Here is a 21,643-nt window from a genome sequence, read left to right on the forward strand (position 1 = left end):
TAAATCAAGCTAAAACCAGTGAATCATATCCACGGCAAAGCCTGGACTTTAGCCTACCTTAAAATCCCCTCCCCTAAGTAAATCACTCCGCTCTCTTTAAATCCATCCTTCCTCAAATCTGCACATGGGCAGAACACAACCACATTTATTTCTCCAGAATTCAGCGCAAATGGTCTCTCACTCAGTCCCTGATATGGTCTTGTTTCTCTTCTGAAATCTCGTGAGCAGTCTCTATCTTCCACATTCCTAGTCACACTTTTACTTTCTAACTCTCACCAGAATGACCCACTGAGCTCTAAAACCAGCATTTATTCTAGGGACTTCTGTAGGCCACAGCTCCGAATTTTTCTCTATGTCTCGCGAAGCCAATTCTAAAAGCTCTGTGCACCCCACAGTCAGGTTTATTGCAATGTGACCCAGTTCTGGGTATATTCTATACTCAACAAAAGAACCTAGGAAGGGAGGACTGTTTTGACTCAGTCATGAGTCATGACCATCATGTCTCAGTTTGTGATGGCAGGAGCCTCTCGTGTGACTCAGGAAGCAGGGAGCCCAGACTAGGCCATGCTATAACCCTCAAAAGAATGCCCCAATAACCAATCTTTGCCAACTGGGTCTCAATGCCCCCAGATAGTGCCCCCCCCCATGCTAGATCTAAGTGTTCAAACATGTAAGCCCATGGGGGTCATTTTACAATTAAATCATAATTAGAAAGGTTAATAGAGAAAAGTGAGTTTTCTATTCAGTTGCAATGAATAAGGAGAACTTAAAAATTAAGCACACTGTAACATCAGAAATCTTTAAAAAATATGAAATACTTAGGTATAGATCTAAAATGTATATAGAATCTATGAGAAAATATTTACAAAACTGGTGAAAGAAATCAAAGAGCTGTGTTAGAACATTTTGTGGGTAAGAAGGCTCAGGACTGTCAAACGTTAGATTAGTACCATCTCAGCTTCCTAGCAAAGAAAATCAAAGAGCTGTGTTAGAACATTTTGTGGGTAAGAAGGCTCAGGACTGTCAAACGTTAGATTAGTACTGTCTCAGCTTCCTAGCAAAGCATCTCTCACCTATCCACAACCTCATTCTAAAGCTTACACAAAATAACCAACAAAATGTTAACAGGCAGGGCCTGAGAGTGCATGGTCCCAGCACTTGGGAAGCAGAGGCAGAGCTCTGTGAGTTAGAGATCAGCCTTGTATAGCTAGCCAGTTCTCGACCTGCTAGGCTGCACAATGAGATCCCCAAGTAAGGGCACTAACATAAACTACAGACTGAGTAAGCACGAAGTCAAAGTAGGCTCATCATTTTTAATAACTGTACAACTCCAGTGGGGATGTTGAAATTTTGGGGTGCTTTGCATGCATGGGTGTGTAAGAAATCTCTATGCCTTCCTCTTAACTTTAAAATCAAATATTTAACAAAGTTAGTAGGGTGGTGGTGGCTCACGCCTTTAATCCCGGCACTCAGGAGGCAGAAACAAGCGGATCCCTGTAAGTTCAAGGCCAGGCTGGTCTACAGAGCTAGTTCCAGGACAGCCAGAAGTACACAGAGAAACCCTGCTTGAAAATCCAAGATAGATGGATGAATACTTATTTTTTTTTTTTTTTTTTGGTTTTTCAAGACAGGGTTTCTCTGTGTAGCTTTGGAACCTGACCTGGAACTCACTGTATAGACCAGGCTCAGAGATCCACCTGCCTCTGCCTCCCAAGTGCTGGAATTAAAGGCATGCACCACCATCACCCGGATAAATATGGATATATTTAACAAAAGCTCTTATTGTGGGTCCAGAGAGATAGCTTAGCAGTTAAGAGCACTGACTGCTCTAGTAGAGAACACAGGTTCAGCTCCCAGCGCCTAAGTCTGGCTTCTTACAACTTCCTGTAACTGCCAGCTCCAAGGGATCTGACATGACATCATCTTGTGGCTTGCCCTGGCACCCACACACAGAGATGGATACACACACACACACACACACACACACACACATAGACTAAATAAATTTGTTTTTAAAGTTATTTTTTATCATGTACCTCCTCCTTGGTAGCATTTAGTTCAAATATAAATTTACACCTATTTGTGTTTTGATTAGTGTATCTATTTGTGTTTTGATTAGTGTGTATCTTCCCCACTGATTGTAAATCGTTGGGGCTTTTAGGCTCCATTTTTAGTGCTCAGCATACAGTAGGACTTCAAAATACTTGAAAGAATATGTATATAAACAAGGTGGAAAGTATTTCTAAAGTCATAAAACTATCTTCTATACTTCTTTCAAAAACTTGGCAGGAACAATTAGGAGTGATGCTCGGGAAACGAAAGAAGCAATACTTGTTTGTATTTATTTTCTCTGCTAAACAATCTCTCAATTATAATGGCTAATAGTAGCTTGCTTCTCTAGAGCGCCCTCCCGTGGACAGCCCCTATCACAGACAGATGCCAAAGCGCTTTGTGTGATGGGGTGGGGTGTTGCGCTTTCCTAAGAAACTATTGGGGGGGGGGGGACTGTGTGTTTCGTCTCGGATTGCCCTCTGAGTTTTCTATGAAAATTGTCTGTCGATAAGCATCACTTTTCATTAACACACCCTCAAGACAACAAGGAGAGTACAAATATGTGTCCTGTGTCCAACTCTGAAAAGGAGCCATTCGGGACTCCAATTGGACCACAAGGCTTCTCATCCACCCTAGATGAGATGGGGGAGCTTGCTTTCAGTAGTTAATACTAATCAGGCCGTGTGTGGATTGTTTTGTTTTGTTTTTGAATGAAAATCCTGAGCCGAAGAAAACGACACCGTAAGCTCTGAGTCATGTCTGAAGCAAGTAAGGTACACCACCAAGCCCCCACCCCACCCCACCCCCCCACCCGCGGCATTAAGTCGCTTACCCTCCTGGCTCAGCGAAGGCAGTGTGGGCAGCACCTGCCTGCACAGGTCCTGAAAAGCCGGGGCAATCCTGTCCAACATCTTCAGTCCCAGATGACTCCGTGGCGGGTCCTTGATGGATAGTCTCTTCTTTGTTATGTGGAGTTTGCACTAAAAAGATTTTCCCACCCTCCAGCCCTCTGTGCCCGCAATTTGGGGTGGTTCTTTGAAATCAAAACTTGCTCTCAAAGTCTTGAAATGTATTTTTCCTTAAATAAACGTTCTCTGTGGCCGTCCCTCCCCCAGTGATCTGGCTCTCTGGTAACCTGTTCCCTCAACCCGAAGCCAGAGCTCTTTCCCTCTTAAGCCAGAAGTGCAAATCCGCTCCCATCCAAACAGCGAGCTCCTCTGGCAGATAGAGGCCTGGGGGTCGCTGAACTAAGAAGGCCTTAGGAAAGGAAGTGCTGAAAGCGTTGCTATGACGCAACAAAGACTGACTCGGTTGCTAGGGCCTCAAGGCCCGGCCCCATAAGAGAATCCAGTCTCTAGGCTGCGCAAGAACTCAGGCAGAGACGCTAGAACACGATTTAAAAAATAAAAAACAAAAACAAACAAAAAAAGCAAAAATCCTTTGTTCCTTCCCTCTTACCCAGGGCAGCAGGGAGACTTGGTCCAAATCGCGGCCGTCCAAAGGTGGTGGGGTGGGGGGTGAGGAAGGAGGGTGTGCATTTTGCCAACAGCAATGTAGGTTAGAATCTGTAGATCTGATCGAGGATTTGAGTTTAGCTGAAATTTATCTCTTTGTTTTGTTTTGTTTCCAGGAGGCTCCTCTCTTAGGAAATGTAGGGCTGGAAAAAATAAAGGCAGAGTTTATGCGTTTACTCCCCTCCCCTCCCCTCTTTCTCCTCATTTCCCTACCTGTGGAGAAGGGAATGGGGCAAACCTACAGACCTCTTTGGTGTTCTCCCTCCTAAGAGTGCACGTCCACCCTCCTCCACACACCACACACACACCCAGATGGAGGATTTGAGTTGCTTCCATTTCTGGACATTAGGAATAATGCTACCGCAAGCATTCTCCTACAAGGCTTTTACATTTTTTTGCTAATATATTCTCGTCCCTGATGCGTGTGTAACTCAGTGTACACTGGGGTCATGGGAGAGGCATGCGATTGGTTTAGATAGTGCCAAGCACGTCTCCACGGCGGTTGTTGCTATGGAGAGGCGAGAGGAGCTGTTGGCATGTGCCGTGGACAGAGGGCAGACGTGCTAAACCACCTGAAAGGGAAAGGGGTTGTTCCACAGCCACCATTTCCAAACATGTCATCATGCGAACTCCAAAACCAAACAAGGAGACTTTGTCACTTAGAACAATAAAGCCGCAATCCCTACGCTTGAGCCAGGCTGCCTTTGCCTATACTGCACTCGTGATTATTACAGAGATCTGTTTATAATGCATCATTATGCCTCCTCAGTCATACTTGGACACTATCTTACTTAGGGTTTCTTCTGCTGTGAAGAGACACCATGACCACAGCGGCTCTTATAAAGGAAAACACTGAATTGGGCTGGCTTGCGTTTTCAGAGGTTCAGCCCATCTTCACCACAGTGCAACGTCAAAACCAGGCTCATACACGCATCCTACACCAAAATCCACCTTGTGTACACAGAGTAATTTTTTAAATCATTAAGATAATTGACTTTCTTCTTTCCCGGGGAAAGCTATGCATTCCCAACACGCCTGGAGCACATGCTACATCTAGTTCTTGGAAATGAAAACTTGCTTTGCTCGTGCTCTGCAAAATGCTACTGCAAAGAGCAAGATCAACTCACGTAGAAGAGGTCGTCCAAAATTTAATTCTCGCCATCAGCCTGAAAGCCCAACAAACTAGGTGAACTGAACTGACCCAGGCAGGACTGCCAGACAACTGCAATCTTCAATGTCCTCGGGAAAAAAAAAGTCTGTGTTAAATAACTTGTACCTCTATCAAATCATTGATTAGGCAGAAGAGATTTAAGGGGGAAAAAATGTTTTATATGTATGGATGTTTTTCCTTCATGTAAGTCTTTGCACAACATGCTCGTCTGGTATCCTTGGGGACAAAAGGCATCAGACCCCCTGGAACTGGAGTATATAGACATCTGTGGACTACTGCGTGAGTGTTAGGAACTGGTTGGTTCCTCTCAAAGAACAGCTGTGCTAACCACTGAACCATCTCTCCAGTCCCAGACCGATTCTGCCTAGGTAAAAACAAGTGGCTACATGACTAGAACGGACTCACTTGAGCTCTGGGTTAGTTCTGTAGCTTGGGGGATCCAGGGCCCTGGCCACACACACACTGGTAGAACAATCACTCTGTCAAGCGTCTTGGAATCGGTTAGTGCTTTCTGTCGAGCAGTTGGCAGCAGCAGCCACTCGCTGCTCAGGGACATGGCAGAACCATCGTTTGTTAGCAAGGATCGAGCATAATCACTATACACATAGCCCAGTAATGAGGCTTCTGGCTGAAGAAAGCCAGAGAATAAAGAGTAACTTGGAAAAAAAAAGAGTCACACCATATGCAAAGTCTACCAAACTCTGACAAGGCAAAAAATTATCAAAGAGCAGGATTTGGGGGGTGGGGGGGGGCAGCTCAACTAGATCCTTGTTTCAAAAGACGGCAAACTGATCTCATACATAAATCTGCACAGGCTCATACTGTTAAATACAGACCACCTATCTTTCGCCTTTTAAAGACAAAAGACACTGTATCATTAGCGAGCTATTTTCCAATTTTTTAGAATTATCTGTCAAAACAGCACAAAATTAACTCAAGGCTGCAAAACTGTTATGTCCCCTTCTTACATAGGGACCCTGGGGCTCCTCTGATGGACATGCTTCCTCACTGAGTAAGCCAATATATCCAGCTTTGATTACAGATGAGATCTCGGCCATCTTCAGCCAATGTGCTTCTCCAGTATGAGAACTGGAGACAAAAAAAGAGACAAAAGCTCTGTCTTCATACACAAAGGCACTGAGAGCTATATTCTATATGCAATCACCTGCCAGTGCTAACAGTATTCAATAAAACCTCACTGGTATTAAACATAGAAATTTCATTAAATAAAAAAGTACATGCATCTGAAGATATAAAAACTGACAACCAACTTTTCTGGATTGGAAAACAACAAATTTGCTAATCTTAAGAAATACTCCATGAAACCAAAGTGGTGGTGTACCCTTGTAACGCCAGCACTCAGGAGGCAGGGGCTGGGCCTCAGGAGCTCAAGGGCATTCTTAGCTCCAGGGGGAATTCTGAGACTAGCATGGGCCACACGAGACCCTGTCTCCAAACCAACACACACACACACACACACACACACACACACACACACACACACAGAAAGACAGAGAGAGAGACAGAGAGGCAGGAGCAGGGAGAAGAGGAAAGAAAACTCCCTGAAGATAATTTTCCCTTTTTTTTTTTGTGAGACAGGGTTTCTCTGTGGCTTTGGAGCCTGTCCTGGAACTAGCTCTTGTAGACCAGGCTGGTCTCGAACTCACAGAGACCAGCCTGCCTCTCGAGTGCTGGGATTGAAGGTGTGTGCCACCACCACCCGGCATAATTTTCCCATCTTCAAAGACATTTTTGACATTTTTCAAAACTAATTGTGAAACAGTTGACTTAAAGTTAACTTTACAGTGAATCAAGCTCGTAATCATTTGCTTCTGGCACATGAGACCCTTAAAATGAACCAACCAACCAAGTCAGCTACTCTAGCAAAGCACTGTGTGACGAACAAAAGGTTACACATGCAATGGCATTTCAGATACTACTACTGTGAGTAGGTTTTATTTTAAGAAATGAATAACAGTCGATACAAAACGTTTGCTCCAAGAAGTATTTCACACTTCTAAGGGGAAAGGTAATCAATACTGAACATTTTCCTGGTTCGGTGTTTCTAATGTTTATAGGGGTTTTGGTAAGTTTCATAGTCACTGAGCAGTTTTGAAAGGTAGACTTCATGACCCCTTTGACTTCATGCTTTTAAATGACACGACAAATTATTTTATTCAAATTATGTTTTCCAAAAGAGAGGGTTCTGTGCCAGTCGTCTCTGAAAGTTTTCATACCTAGAAAAGAAAATCCAGATTTATATAAGAACATGTCCATCACAATTTCATAGCTTACCAAAAAACTTTTATCAAAAATAATTTTATGTCACTTTAAAAGGAAAAAAAAATCAAAAAAATTATGATAAAAAAGTATAAAGTAGACCAGGCTGGCATCGAACTCACAGAGTGAGTTGACCAGACCTCATTTCTGTGAGTTCGAGGCCAGCCTGGTCTACAGAGCTAGTTCCAGGACAGGCTCCAAAGCTACAGGGAAACCCTGTCTCAAAAAACAAAACAAAACAAAAAGTAGAAAGCATCTCTGGAGCAACTCTGAAGTTATCACTATAAAAGCAAGAACAGTGACCGAGGGTGAGATGGGATTGACAGCTCTCGGCAGAGAGCAGCGACCACCTGCACCCCGCAGTTAGACGATAGATGATCAGATTCTAGAAAGTCAAGGAAAGGGATCACCGCAGATGGCAGATCCCTCAAAGCAGTTTGCTCAAAGCTACAGCCGCATTGGGGCAAAAAAACACAAACCCAGTATACCCTGGGGCCCCTTGCTAGAGCAAAGTACCACCTCCTATAAAGGTTCCTGAACAGCTCCCTACTGGACATTCAAAGTGAAAAGAAATTCCTACAAAACATAGGAAGCCAGAGGAAACTATCAGTCACATCTTCACGGTGCAGTGCAAGCCACACGATGCCTGGTATGCTGACTTTCAATTTGTCTGTTAATGTTTACGAGTTATTTTTAATTTACTTGTAAGAGGATTCTGCCTGTATGCACGTATTTGTACCAGGTGTGTGTTATGTACTGGAGCCAGAAGAGGACATGAGCTCCTCTGAAACTGGAGTCACGGTTGGTTGTGAGTACTGGGAACTGGAACGCCGCTCCTCTGGCAGAACAGCAAGTACTCTTATAGGCGACGGGATATTTAGGGTGTGAGCCATTCCAGATCTGAACGCTACAGAACATACAATATTGATCTGCACTATATTGACATATGTTGATATCCACAATAAAAGACCGTGTCTACCTCTCAAAGCTGAAAGACAGCCACAGACAATACATGCGCAGCCACCAGAGCCTTACTACTCGGGACTGGGACTGCCTCGTACCATTTCAGAACCACATTTGCTGGGATGAACATTTCAGATGGGTTCGGTGTCATCTGGGCCTGAGAGAGAGCGAACGATGAAGCAAAATTGTAGAAGTTGTCCAACATCTTCTGTGTAAACTGAAAAGTTAATAACCAATGTTAGTGAACTACATTAAATATTCACTTTAGGCCTCAATACTTTTATTAAAAGTATTCCTGTATTAACTTGGTTCTAAGGAATATAAGCTTTATGACAGCCAGGTGTGGCAGCACATACTTTCAATTCAGCACTCAAGAGGCAGTGGCAGGCAGATTTCTATCAGTTCGGGCCAGTCAGTGCTAGAGACAGGGGCTCTGCATTTATAGTACATAGTGGAACTAAGACCTAAGACCGTCTGGTGAGGAAGGCTTAGGTCGTTGTGCGGTAATTTGGTCTGCAGGAATGAAGGGAAAATCTTCCTTCGAACCGCTTTCACATCAATGTCTGCACACCCTCTAACACACTCTCCTCCAACCACCACCTCTACGAGGTCTGGGTCTTGACAGAACTATAAAAGCTTTACTGAGCTGAAGAGAGAACTCAGCAGTTAAGAGCACTGGGTGCTCTTCCAGAGGTCCCGAGTTCAAATCCCAGCACCGACATGGTGGATCACAACCATCTACAATGGGATCGGATGCCCTCTTCTGGAATGCAGGAATACATGCAGACAGAACACTTGTATAAAAAATAAACAATAAATAAATAAATAAATAAATAAAATAAAAAAAAAACAAATACTTAAAAAAAAAAAAGCTTAAGTATCATTAGAAAAGCTTCAGCCAGGCAGTGGTGGTGCTCTACCTGCGTGAAGGAGTCAACCGAGGACACAGCAGCGCTGCCCACAGGAGTCTGCTGAGCCAGACTGTCCAACAGCTCCACCGAAATGCCAATCTGAGCCACAGATGGGGTCCGCACAATATTCATGGCTCCAAATGGGTGCTGGCTTCCTTCGCCTGGAAGACATTCACAGGTGCTAGATTTCAGACTAACGTGAGGATGTTCCCTGATTGAACACGTTGAAAATATTAAGTTTTCCTTTGTGATTCTGATAACTGGGATGTCTCATGTCTTGCTTCAGTGCCCCTGTTCTGTGACAGCGGCTGTGGACCTGAAGACCTGCTCGCTGTAACTCTACTGATGAAGCTCATCAGAAAGGAAACTCAGGCCAGCTGGACTTCAGTATGAACCCCCCCCCCCCTCAAACACGTCTCCCCAGCCACACAGCATAGAGTAATATATATAAACCAGGTCTCTGAGCAGCTGTCCATGGCCACACCCTCTTCTTTTTCTGCACAACACCGCCAAGTGCACGCTTCAAAGCTTGAAACTCTGAAATCTTCAGAGGCTCAGAACTGACTGAAGATAATCTTCTCTAGCCATAATATGAAAGACACTCTCACTTTTACATCTGTAATCTTTATTAAGAATGGCCAACTATGGGTGAGTGAGATGGCTCAGTGGGTAAAGGTGCTTGCCGCCAGGACTGGAGATCTGAGTTTGATCTCTGGAACCCAACCCCTTCAAGTTGTCCTCTGACCTCCAAATGTACCCTGTGGAGGACTCAAACCAACAGACAATAAATAAATACATAAAAATCAATTAAGAGAACCAGCAAGACAGTTCAGAGGGTGAACCAAGAACACCTGAGTTCTAGCTACAGACTCCCCAAAATAAAAGAACAATGAAGCCTCCGAGTTGTCCTCTGACATCCTATGGCATACACACAATAAAACCTAAATATAAAAAATAAAATTAGGGGCTGGAGAGATGGCTCAGTGGTTAAGAGCTTTGCCTGCTCTTCCAGAGGTCCTGAGTTCAATTCCCAGCAACTACATGTGCTCACAATCATCTGTAATAAGATCTGGTGCCCTCTTCTGGCCTGCAGGGATACATGCAGGCAGAACACTGAATACATAATAAATAAAAAAATAAAATAACTCTTCAAGAATGACAAATTTACAAGAGCTCCCCTGACTGTCAACTTGACAGGACCAAGAGACAACAAGCATGCACGCTGAGAGGGATTACCTAGACTGGCCTAACCAAATGGGCAGACCCATGATTCAAGTTTCCTTCCTGTTGCCATGATAAAGCACTCTGATCAAAAGCCACCTAGGGAAGGAAAGGAAAATTTGGCTTACACTTTTAGGTTACAGTTCAGCATTAAGGGATGTTAGGGCAGGAACTCAAAATGGAGCTGGAAACAGAAACCATGGAAAACACTGCTTACTGACTGATCTCAGGCTCACACTCATACAGCCAAGGACCACATACCTCGGGAATGGGACCACCACAGTGGGCTAGGCACTTCTGGACCAACACAATCCCTCACAGACATGTCCAGCCTAACCTGAGCCAGAAGTTTAACAACTGAGAGGCCTCTCGGATGACTGCCGGCTGTGTCAAACTGAAAATGTTTAAAGCTAATTGGGCACCCGTCCTGAATGCGGAGTATTATTCAGTGGGCTGGAGCCCTGGGCTGTGCACAAGCATCCACCGTTTCTTCTTGATTGGAGACGATGGGACTCCTCACTCCTGCTGCCACGCCTTCCAGGCAGACTAACCCTTCCCTCCTTAAATCACTTTGCTCAAGGGGACAAGAAACTCACATAGCAACCTATGACTTCTTCACCTTTGTTTACTTCCATTACCTTTGCACATAACCCCACATTCAGAATCTGTAGATATGATCACCACATGGTCCGTATATTACCAAATACTGTGTGATAAGTTCTTAATGACTGAGTAAAATACTATATTTCCTTTGGGTCCTCAGAAGTCGATACTTACTTGGGGAGACTCAATTGAGGAGATTATCATCTAAGACTCGGGAGCTAAGAATCTGATACCATAACAACTTCTAGAATGCATTTCTCTTTTATTTGCCCTGAATTTGTCAAACTATAAAACTTTTTCTGTTCATTTCTTCCTTTTTTTTTTTTTTTTGGTTTTCTCTGTGGCTTTGGAGCCTGTCCTGGAACTAGCTCTGTAGACCAGGCTGGTCTCGAACTCACAGAGATCCGCCTGCCTCTGCCTCCCGAGTGCTGGGATTAAAGGCGTGCGCCACCATCACCCGGATGTTCATTTCTTTCTTAAACCATATGAACAAAGTCTGAAAAGTATAAATCCCAGATTCTGTTTAATAAAAGGCAGCCATGAAGATCATGTCTGCAGTCTCCTTTAAAGATGGCATAATTGAAGCTGGGGATGGAGACATATGCCTTTAGTCCCAGCATGCGGGCTGAAGAGGTAGGATCTCTGTGAGTTTGAGGCCAGCATGGACTATACAGTAAGTTCCAGGACAGCCAGGGCTACATAGAGAGAGACTCTGTCTCAAAAAATAAATAAAAAAGTAAGACTACATAACAGAAAATTGCTCTACGAAGATTACATGTCAGTGCAATGGTAAATCTGGCTCACATCCCATTTCTGTATGACCTGGGACCTAAGGATGCAGCTTAAATGTTTAAAGACAGGTATGCCACAGAGACCACCTGCGGTCTAGAAAGCATTTACCATGGGACCCCTCCCTTTACAAAACAGCTAGCTAACCTGTCGTGAACAATTCTGTCATTGCTCCATCTTCCTTATATTTCAACCCTTTTTCTTTTAGCATAGTTAAAAATGAGTGATGAGCTGAAGTAAAATAATTTCTTGATTGAATTTCTATATTGAATATGAGATACTTCAATAGAAAAACACAGCCTCAAATACATCTTAGATTTCAAAAATGACCCACTGGACTTCTGTAACTGCAAGATAAAAATACGCTTCTACTCTATTAGAAATGTATATAAGTAAAGGACTTGAAGAGATGGCGCAGTTGGGAAACTGCTCGCCTAGTAACCACAGGGACCTGAATTTAGGCCCAGCATGCACATAAAAAGTCATGGATGGTGGTTCACACTTATAGCTGCAGTGCCACCGGCCAGCCAACCTACCCTAGTTGGTGAGACCCAGGTCCCAGTGGAGGACACTGTCTCAAAACCAAGGTGGGCATCTAGGAGAACACCAAAGTTGTATATGTAAAGACTCCCTCTGTTCTTCCAAAGATGTCAATAAAAGGATAAAATCATGAAATATAAGTCATCTAATTAAGTGCTCAAGAGAAAAACTAAAAAGCTACCAGCCCACTGTTTCAGATGCTGCATGTGCATGCAGCAGCCAAAGAAGGCGAGAATGTTCATGACAAAGAAAAGCCCACAGCGACATCTGAATGTGACAATGTGTGCAACTTACATGAAACATCTCAACAGCACTCTCAGTGCTGGAAAGAAAGATTTGAAATCAAGTATGTGTATATATAGTATATTAACATATGTGATATATTTTAATATACATTTATATCTTTTATATATTAATATATATGAAATATATATTTAAAATCTCTGATTCATATTTATTAATAGAAAAACAGCATGAAAATACAGTTTTCATCAAGCAGTGGTGGCACACACATTTAATCCCTGCACTCGGCAGGCAGATCTCTGCCAGTTTGAGGTCAGCCTGATCTACAAGAGCTAGTTCCAGGACAGGTTCCAAAGCTACAGAGAAACCCTCTCTTGAAAACCAAAAAAAAAAAAAAATATATATATATATATATATATACATACATTCACACATTTTTCACTAACAGTTTCAAAAAGGGTATTATAAAACTTTATTGTCAGTTGCGCAGTGATGGCACACACCTTTAATTCCGGCACTAGGCAGGTGGGTCTATGAGCTGGAGGTCAGCCAGGTCTACAAAGGGAGCTCCAGGCCAGCTAGGGCTACAGAATGAGACTGTGTCTCAAAAAATTGAAAGAAGAAAAGAAAGTGGGGTGTAGGGAGGAAGAGAAAGAGTGGAGAGAGAAAAGAGAAGGTAAGTCAAATGAAGATTTGTAGAGCAGTTGCCAGCCTTCTTTCTCAGCTATGCTACTGGTGTGACAGTATGTTACTGGTATTCCAGAGCAGACTAGAGGTGTGACATGTAACACATGAACGCGATGCATGATCCTGCTTGCATCTTAGATGAAGGACGATGAACCGTTACAGAAGGCATTTTGGGAACAAATGACAAAACTAAAACAAACTGCAAATTAAATGAGAGTACTGTGTTTGCGTTAATGTCACACTTGATTATACTGTATTTCTACACCAAGATTATGCCCTGGACCTACCTATGAATATAAGCTCACACATCCAGGAGTAAGAACAGTCAGTACAACGCATTCTCAAAGCTTCCAGAACAAAAGCAAATGTCTGCAGGGCCAGTGAAGGCTCAGCAGGTAAATGCACCTGACTCCACATCTGACAAACTGAGTTCAATCCCAGAGTCTCCACAGTGGAAGGAAAGAAGCAATCCCCAGCCGCCACAATGTGGCAAGGCACACATGCAGAACACACACACACACACACAAAGAAATATATGTAACTTTTTTTATCTAGAAAATGACGAAAGGCAAAAACAATAAATGTGGGGAAAACATAAGGAATCTTTGTACAATTCTTATATTCTCCAGTAATTTCTTTTTTTTTTTTTTTTTTTGGTTTTCCTTTTTTTATTTTTATTTTTTTTAAAGATTTATTTATTCATTAGATATACACTGTTCTTCAGGCCAGAAGGGAGCACCAGATCTTACTACAGATGGTTGTGAGCCACCATGTGGTTGCTGGGAATTGAACTCAGGACCTTTGGAAGAGCAGGCAATGTTCTTAACCACTGAGCCATCTCTCCAGCCTGTCCCCTTTTTGGTTTTTCGAGGCAGGGTTTCTCTGTGGTTTTTTTGGAGCCTGTCCTGGAACTAGCTCTTGTAGACCAGGCTGGTCTCGAACTCACAGAGATCCGCCTGCCTCTGCCTCTTTAATCTGCTGGGATTAAAGGCGTGCACCACCACCGCCCGGCTCTCCGGTAATTTCTTAACTTCTTTTTTCAAAACAAAGTTAAATCTCTGACTCAGGGTTAGGGACGTAACTCAGTGGTAGAAAGCGTCCCACATTCATATCACACATATACATAATTGCAAATGAGGTTTTTGTAAAGATTTATTTATGTTTGGATGAGTGAGTGGCTGCCCGTATGTGTGTACCTATGTGTGCATGAAGCCCATGGAAACCAGAGCGGAGTTTCAGATCCTTTGGAACTAGTTAGAGACAAACTGAGCTGCCCGAGGGGCTGGGAACTGAACCCAGGTTCTCTGTACATCAGTGAGGGCTCTTAACCATTGAGCCATCTCTCCAGCCTCTAGAACTGATATTTTAACAACTCGAATTTCAAACTAATTGTATCTCATCATCATTACAAGGAAAACTCAACTACACGGCAAGGTACTCTGAAGGCCTGGAACACAAAATGCAATCCTCTCAACCAGGTCTAAACCTACCACAGTGCTTACTCATACTTACTTCTTGTATGCCACAGGCAATCTGAGCAACTACTTCTTACTATTTTATCAAGCATAACCACATGTTAAAAGTGCTGCACACAAAAGGTAAAACTTGTCAAGCTCTATGTAAGTGTTTTCACGTCTGACCTAAGGTCCTGAATCCCCCACCTGCTCTTCCAATCTTGGCCTCTTCTGTTTCCCATTCTCCACATAATTCTCCACTGTAGATGTCACTGGAATGCTCCCTGACTGAGGCATTGTGCTATTTCCTCCTTGTCTCTTGAGATACTTTACAAATAGTTAACCTACAGAGAAAAGGAAGGTTTGAGATTGGCTTTGCATGCATGAACGGTATGTGCGTGTGGCTTCAGCAAACCCTTCAAACAGTACATGAACTCTGCAAATGTTCATCCCTGACAGACAAACGCACATAGGGATAAACATATATTATTGACTTATTTTTTTCCGATTGCTTATCTTTGGCAAAGCCGCTTTCTACTTCCAGAATCAAAATTTTAAATTTTTTTTTTTTTTTGGTTTTTCGAGACAGGGTTTCTCTGTGGTTTTGGAGCCTGTCCAGGCTGGTCTCGAACTCACAGAGATCTGCCTGCCTCTGCCTCCCAAGTGCTGGGATTAAAGGCATGCGCCACCACCGCCCGGCACAACTGTTATCTTTAAACGCCTGGAGCAGGCACCTGTTTGTTAAGTGTGTGAACATGTTACCTATGCTGCCTACATCAGCTTTCGCTGGCCTCCATATGTGTGTCTCTGAGACACTGAAGCGGCTTACACACCTCCGCCTAGACTCAGAGAAACAGAGCATTGGTGAGAGCGGCGCGAGCCACAGCTCATTTTCACACTTCTTCAAAAATACTCCAACGTGTAGATTGTGTCCCTCACTGTTAACAGAGCCAAGCCAGGAATGCCAGAGAGATCAACACAGAGGCTGAAACAGCTGTGAATATGCACATGCACAGGTATGTGTATACACAAGGAACTGAACGCATTCAGGCAAACATGTTCAAGTACATCTGTGAGTGCATGTCTGTAGAGACCAGAGGCAATCTTTGTTATTCCTTGAGTCTGCCCAACTTGTTTATGTCATAGATTGCTCACTGGCCTGGAGCTCGCCAGTTTGGCCAGGCTGGTTGCCCAGCAAACCCCCTGGGTATACCTGTCTCTGCTGGAATTACAAGCACAGACTAGCACATCTGACCTTTTCCGAGTTTGAGGCCAGGCACTACCAACTGAGCCATAAGAGTTCAAATTTTTAATGAAGGAAAAATTTCCACTTTATTTCCTATACAGTTGTATTTTTATCTATTTGCATTTAAAACAAACATGCATAATATAAAATGCGGGTGCTGGGGAGACCACCTTTCTTTTAAAATACTCAGGAACTCAGAAACGTCCACCATAAAGAGTGGTTTCCCTCAGTGCCAGAGGACAAGTACGGTGTGCCCAGGGAGCTTTCACTTCCCACTTTCTAGATGTTTCTGTATCATGAGAATCATATAGACTGTTACTTAGAACAACATGGTGGAACTTAAAAGCTGTATTTCATGTTATGCTGGTTAGAAGAAAGTGTAACTACGACACCATTTGAATATTATTCTTACCAGATTTAAGACCTGATATTTTGAAGATGGCACTTGGCTTCCCGTTGGTGACAAATCCCAGGAGCTGCCATACTGGCACCCCATTGGAATCAGGATAGGAAAAGTAGACAGATCCTCCCATCCCCTCAGGAAATGGGATTGTTCCCAGCATAAAAACCACAACATGGTTGATATTTTCATAATCAGGCAAGTCAAAAACAAATTTATCCTCTGCCACTTGCTGTGCAGCTGTTTGCACCTAGGAAACAAGAAAGCAGTCTTAGTTCGAAAACGTGACGCTCAGTCCACCTCCAACGCTGCTACAAACTGTCACCAGCAGCCGCTAAGTCACACCACTCAGTCAGCTAACATCCTGACACAAAACCACCAGATAAACAGAAAATCCAAATCATGTATTTAGCCTTAAAATGCTCATCTAATGAATATAATCTATTCAAATTACCACTACATTCTCTCAGAAGTTCCCTAATGGATTTCTGCTTACAAAACAAGTAACTATGGTTTAAGGACATTGTAAGAATGAGCACACGGTGGCACATGCCTGCTATCCCAGGACTTGAGGGGTCGTTCTCAGCTACATAGCAAATTTCAGGTACCCTAGGATACCTGAGACTCTGTCCCAAACATGAAAACCTTGTAAAAATGAAAGTGTGTTCAATTTAACACTCCTAGGCTTTTATCCTCAATCTGAAGGACAGACGGTCAGGTAATTAAAGTGGGTACTCAATTATTCTAAAATTCTGGATTAGCAAATTCAGCCACTAAAATCTAATTATAACCCAAGGTCAAGGCTTGTAGGATTTCTCCTGCCATCCACTCTCAGCGCAGGATAGCCACAGAACACTGTAAGCTGCCTTACAAGACCCACACAAGGCTGTGCGGTGCCTCCCTGCTGCAGCACCAGTGCTCTGACGAACGTCCGTCCCGCCACACTGCATTACAAGGCTTTCCTGCTGGTATGAGGTACAACAGGAGTTAAGTAAGACATGAATTGAATATTAATCAACAATGATTTTTTGTTGGGAACAAGATATTTCTGTGCAACCCTGGCTGGCCTAGTCCTGGCTTGTGTACATCTCCTACCCGCCTCCTGCTGGCCTGGAACTCACAGAGACTCACAGTAACTCTCCAGCCTGAAGGGTTGAGATCTCTCCTGGCTCAAAAATACATGTGTTTTTAAACACAAATGCATATGAAACAAAGTAATGGCATGATTTTTAAAAGTGATTTTAAAAAAAAATTTGGAACCAAAGGTTCTCAGGAACCAAATCCTGTTGAACTAGCTGCAGAGATTAACCTCTACCATTTAATCTTCAGACTAAAGAAAACAATGTTTGCCGGGCGGTGGTGGCGCACACCTTTAATCCCAGCACTCGGGAGGCAGAGGCAGGCGGATCTCTGTGAGTTCGAGGCCAACCTGGTCTACAAGAGCTAGTTCCAGGACAGGCTCAAAAGCTACAGAGAAACCCTGTCTCAAAAGAAAACAATGTTTGGGAAAAACAGGAACTGGTGATTAACTAGGTGTGGTGGCGTGTCCACCTGAGAAGTCGTGGCTAACCTTCACTACATAGCAAGCTGGAAGCCACGCTGGGCTGCGTGAGATCCTGTGGGATGGAGGTGGTTCCACATAATTTTTTTTCTTACACACTGTATCCACATGCAACACAAAGAGAAACAGCAATTCTGAAGCACTGGGGTATTTTAGCTTACACAAGGTTGAGGTTTTGTTTTGTTAGGTTTCTGGTTTTACTGTAATGGCTATTCATCAAAAGAACAAATCTGCAACACTACACTTATTCTGAAGACCAAGCACTGACTTTGTTTATTTGTTTACAATAATAAATAAAGGGAGGGTTTATCTGGACAGCCCTAATAGTCCTGGAACTCACTCTGCACACCAGGCCAGCCTCTGCCTGAGTGCTGGGATTAAAGACTGTGCTACCACGACCCAGCTGACCCAAATACTTAATTCTTAATACCTAATACAAATGATTTTCTGTGCCGAGTAGTTGCTGTTACTTAAATGCTTACTTTTTATTCTCTATAATTTTCTACCCTACCAATACAAGAAACCTTAAAAACCAAATTACTACTATAAAGTAAAGTTCTTAAACTAAATCCCAAGATGTCAAGGCTGAGTGCCAGGACCTCATACAGGTGCACCAGCCTCAAGTTCATCACACAGCAGAGGAGGACCTTCAACCCTAATCCTCCGCCTCCCAGGTGTCAGGTGTACAGGTACCTGTCACTATACTCAACTGGGTCGGAGTGTTTAAGGCAAAGCTCTGATTCCCTTTTATGAAATTTACTGACCCAACTTAAGATTTTTCACCATAAAAAAATAAAATGAGCCGGGCGGTGGTGGCGCACGCCTTTAATCCCAGCACTCGGGAGGCAGAGGCAGGCGGATCTCTGTGAGTTCGAGGCCAGGCTGGTCTAGAAGAGCTAGTTCCAGGACAGGAACCAAAAGAGCTATGGAGAAACCCTGTCTCGAAAAATCAAAAATAAATAAATAAATAAATAAATAAATATAAAATAAGATGAAATAAAATGAAAAGCAAAAATAGAAACCAAACCTTCCTATAGCACGAAATTGAACTTCATCAAGTGTTAGCACATATATTTCTTGGAAGGCATGGAAACCTCTAGTATTCACAGGCCTTGAAAACCAATAAAGATTTGTTTCAAATTTTAGTGTACAGGCAAGAGATATTCTGTAAATCTACACCCATATTCCAATCTCCCTCCTAAGACAGGATCTTATGCAGGCGACCCAAGCTGGCCTTGAGTGAGACATGCGGTCAAGACTGACCTCAAATCCCTTGGTGCCCTGTCTCCATCTCCCAAGTGCTGGGATGCTGACTGGGGTGTGCCCCATATCCAACCAGACACTTTCATACTTGACCTTAGTTAACACAAATGAAAATGGGGTGGGGGAACCTTTCTCTTCTTTCCTGCCTTGGGCATTTTGCTCCTTAAAGAAAAAACCTCAGGCTGGTTGTGATGACAAAGGCTTTTAATCCCAGTGCTAGGGAGACAGACAGGTGGAACCCTGAGTTTGAGGCTAGAGTGTTCTATAGAGCAACTTTCAGCACAGCTAGGGCTACACAGAGAAATTCTGTCTCATGAAAACAAGGAAAAAAAAAATCCTCAATGAAAATTGGGTTTGTAAATTTCCATTGGTGGGTTTTCTGGCAAGATTACAATGTGCCTAACTTCTCAGATGTCAGTATGTCTATTTGTCCTGCATTTTCATTTATGTCTAATGATACACAATTTAAAGCCAAACATTACCCTCCCCAATACTTAATACCTACTGGATATTTATTATAGACATTTGATGTCAGGCAAATACAGCAGATAACTCTAAATTCCCTTCAGATTAGTCCACAGCATGACAGACAGATTCCACATACAATTGTTTTTTAATTCTTTAAAAACATACTTTTTGTTTTGTTTTTTTTTTTTTTTGTGTGTGTGTGTGTGGTGTGTGGTGCTGAGGTTTGAACCCAGTCTTGGGGCTATTAAACAGGAATTCTGAGTCGGGTGTGGAGACAGACTCCTTCAACCCCAGCACTTTGGGAGGAAGAGGCAGGCTGCTCTTAGTTCAAAGCCTGCGTGGTGGTCTACAGGGTGAGTTCCAGACCAGTCAGGACTGGAAAAAAAAAAAAAAAAAAAAGCTATCACCAACACTCTTTTTGTATTGTTTTTTGCTTGTTTTTAAGACAGGGTTTCTCTGTGTAGCCCTGGCTGTCCTGGAACTCAAGAGCTCCACCTGCTTCTGCTTCCCACTGCTGGGACTAAAGGTGTTCCCCAAAACTGCCCAGTTCCAACACTCTCTTCCCTTTTCTTTTTTGAGACAGTCTTGCAACTGTGACCCTCCTCCCTCGCCTTTTGAATGGCTGTAATTACAGGTGTGAGACACCATCTGAAATAATGCCAGGCCTTATTAATGACAGACATCTAAGTGACACACACTCATCTCAAATTGTTTCTTTCGTATTCCAGAGCAGGAACATTCCCCAAAAGGAGATCACCAGTGTTACCGCTCCCCCACCTCCACAGGGGCCTCCCATTAGATGGAGACAGAAAACAAGGCTTCTAGCGCTAGTAGTCCCTGGTTATTCGGAACCACGTGGTTTCCTAAGAGCTGCCTGTACAGAATACACCCTCAAAAGCTGGTGAAAACGGACTGAGAGCAGTCGACAGCGTGCCTACTTGCTATCCGTGAAGCACAGTTTAACAAAGAAAGCAGGGAGAAACAAAGCAAAGAAACACAGCTCTGAAGGTAAAGGAGTCAAGTCTCAAGACGGAAATACCGATGGTTTCTAACAAGTCAGATTTACTCTGGGTTCTTCCCCCAATAATTCCAGGCACTCATTTCATTTCATTCTATCGCTCTGGAAAAGCAAGTGCATCTTCTGACTGGTAAGGAAGCACTTCACTGGAATCCTTCTCTAATTATCATGGTTAAGGCTCACACTTAAATTCCAATCATTTCTACTAGTCAACTTCCAATTATTTTAAACATAATTTGACAGAGGGTGGAAAATTTCAAACATGGTCAGTAAACTTCAAAAGGGGGGCCTTCCAAATACACCGGACAGAAAGTCATTGCCCGGACAATTTTTAAAAAATCTCTGAAAAACGCTTAGCTTCAGATTACAAATCTCAGCTTTCCTTCTAAATGACATTATCCATTTAAGCGAGTACAGACACTTTCTATTGATCGTTAAGTTCCTGAACTGCCAAGAGAGAATGAGTAGCGCTGGAGTTAACCACGGCTACGGCGAAATGTCAAAATAAACGCCACGCAGAAGGCTGAAATACTGAGCAATTACAGCACGCAGCCCGGTAAGTAGAACAAAATGCGCACTCAATGATAGACAATAATATCCTGACAACCATTCAAAGGCGTACAAGAGTTGGGCAAGCGTCCCACTGCCCATCGCACACGCCGACCAAAAAAAAAAACAAAAAGGGACAACGAGCGGGTTTTCCCGCGTCCCTGGCACCGTGCACCGTGCCACCACCCGGCTCAGCCGCCGACCCCTTCGTGCCACCGCCCGAGCCATCCTCACCAGCCTCCCCGCCACCAGGCAGCCAAACATGGCAGCGCCCGCGACGCCTCTGCTCGGCCAGCGGGCACCTCAGGCCGGAGACCAGGAATTCCGCAGCCACTGTCCCAATTGAACTCGAGAACCTTCCGGAATTTGCAGGAGGGCACGTGCCCCTGCACTATATAGCAACACAGGAACGCATTCTGGCCCGGCGACCTCTGACCCTCCCACCCTAACCTGCACGCCGCTCGGGGACGACTACTTCCGGGTCTTGCAGCACCCATTTCCTCCTTCTAAGGGAATAAGGAGGAGCCGGCAGCTCACCGAGACTACAAATCCCAGAGTACCGTGCGTCGACCTCTGGGCAGGCGAGTCCGGAGAATTTGAATGTTAGTTGGAGTTTTCGGGGCTTAAGTGAATCAAAATCTCCAAGTGCCTTGCTGAATGTAGACGTTTCTGAGGTTTGTGTAACATTTTAGGCGTATCAATGCGCCTTT

General features: G+C 43.6%; 2 protein-coding genes across 3 annotated transcripts in view; both read right to left on the reverse strand.

Moving 5' to 3' along the window:
* The window catches only part of Ccdc81 (coiled-coil domain containing 81), a 28,335-nt gene extending 23,529 nt beyond the window's left edge, over positions 1-4,806 (reverse strand). The window contains exons 1-3 of the mRNA XM_057756565.1: positions 4,694-4,806; positions 3,511-3,709; positions 2,885-2,993 (exon numbers count right to left, since the gene is read on the reverse strand). Of these exons, the coding sequence (XP_057612548.1) occupies positions 2,885-2,963 (79 nt within the window). The 5' untranslated portion in view covers positions 2,964-2,993; positions 3,511-3,709; positions 4,694-4,806. The remainder of the gene's footprint in view (positions 1-2,884; positions 2,994-3,510; positions 3,710-4,693) is intronic.
* Positions 4,807-6,255: 1,449 nt separating this feature from the next.
* On the reverse strand, positions 6,256-21,392 carry Hikeshi (heat shock protein nuclear import factor hikeshi). Of its 2 annotated transcripts, XM_057756334.1 has the most exons (5): positions 21,168-21,392; positions 16,087-16,324; positions 8,901-9,052; positions 8,079-8,197; positions 6,261-6,974 (listed from the first exon to the last, which is right to left on the reverse strand). In XM_057756334.1, the coding sequence occupies exons 1-5, from the start codon at positions 21,195-21,197 to the stop codon at positions 6,920-6,922; spliced, it is 594 nt and encodes a 197-aa protein (XP_057612317.1). In that variant the 5' UTR covers positions 21,198-21,392; the 3' UTR covers positions 6,261-6,919. The 2 variants fall into 2 exon arrangements, with proteins under 2 accessions (XP_057612318.1, XP_057612317.1); XM_057756335.1 differs by lacking the exon at positions 16,087-16,324 and having other exon boundaries at positions 6,256-6,974.
* Between the last annotated feature and the right edge of the window lie 251 nt (positions 21,393-21,643).

This window comes from Chionomys nivalis, chromosome 23, assembly GCF_950005125.1.
Source record: "Chionomys nivalis chromosome 23, mChiNiv1.1, whole genome shotgun sequence".
Classification (NCBI taxonomy): domain Eukaryota; kingdom Metazoa; phylum Chordata; class Mammalia; order Rodentia; family Cricetidae; genus Chionomys; species Chionomys nivalis.

What these genes read in the sequence shown, in the direction of transcription:
- Hikeshi (XM_057756334.1), bottom strand. Translation starts at nt 21,197, where the DNA reads ATGTTTGGCTGCCTGGTGGCGGGGAGGCTG. An exon ending in AATATCAGGTCTTAAATCTG is followed by an intron (nt 9,053 to 16,086) that starts GTAAGAATAATA and finishes AATGTCTTCCAG; the next exon opens with GCGAAGGAAGCCAGCACCCA. An exon ending in CGGTTGACTCCTTCACGCAG is followed by an intron (nt 8,198 to 8,900) that starts GTAGAGCACCAC and finishes TTAACTTTTCAG; the next exon opens with TTTACACAGAAGATGTTGGA.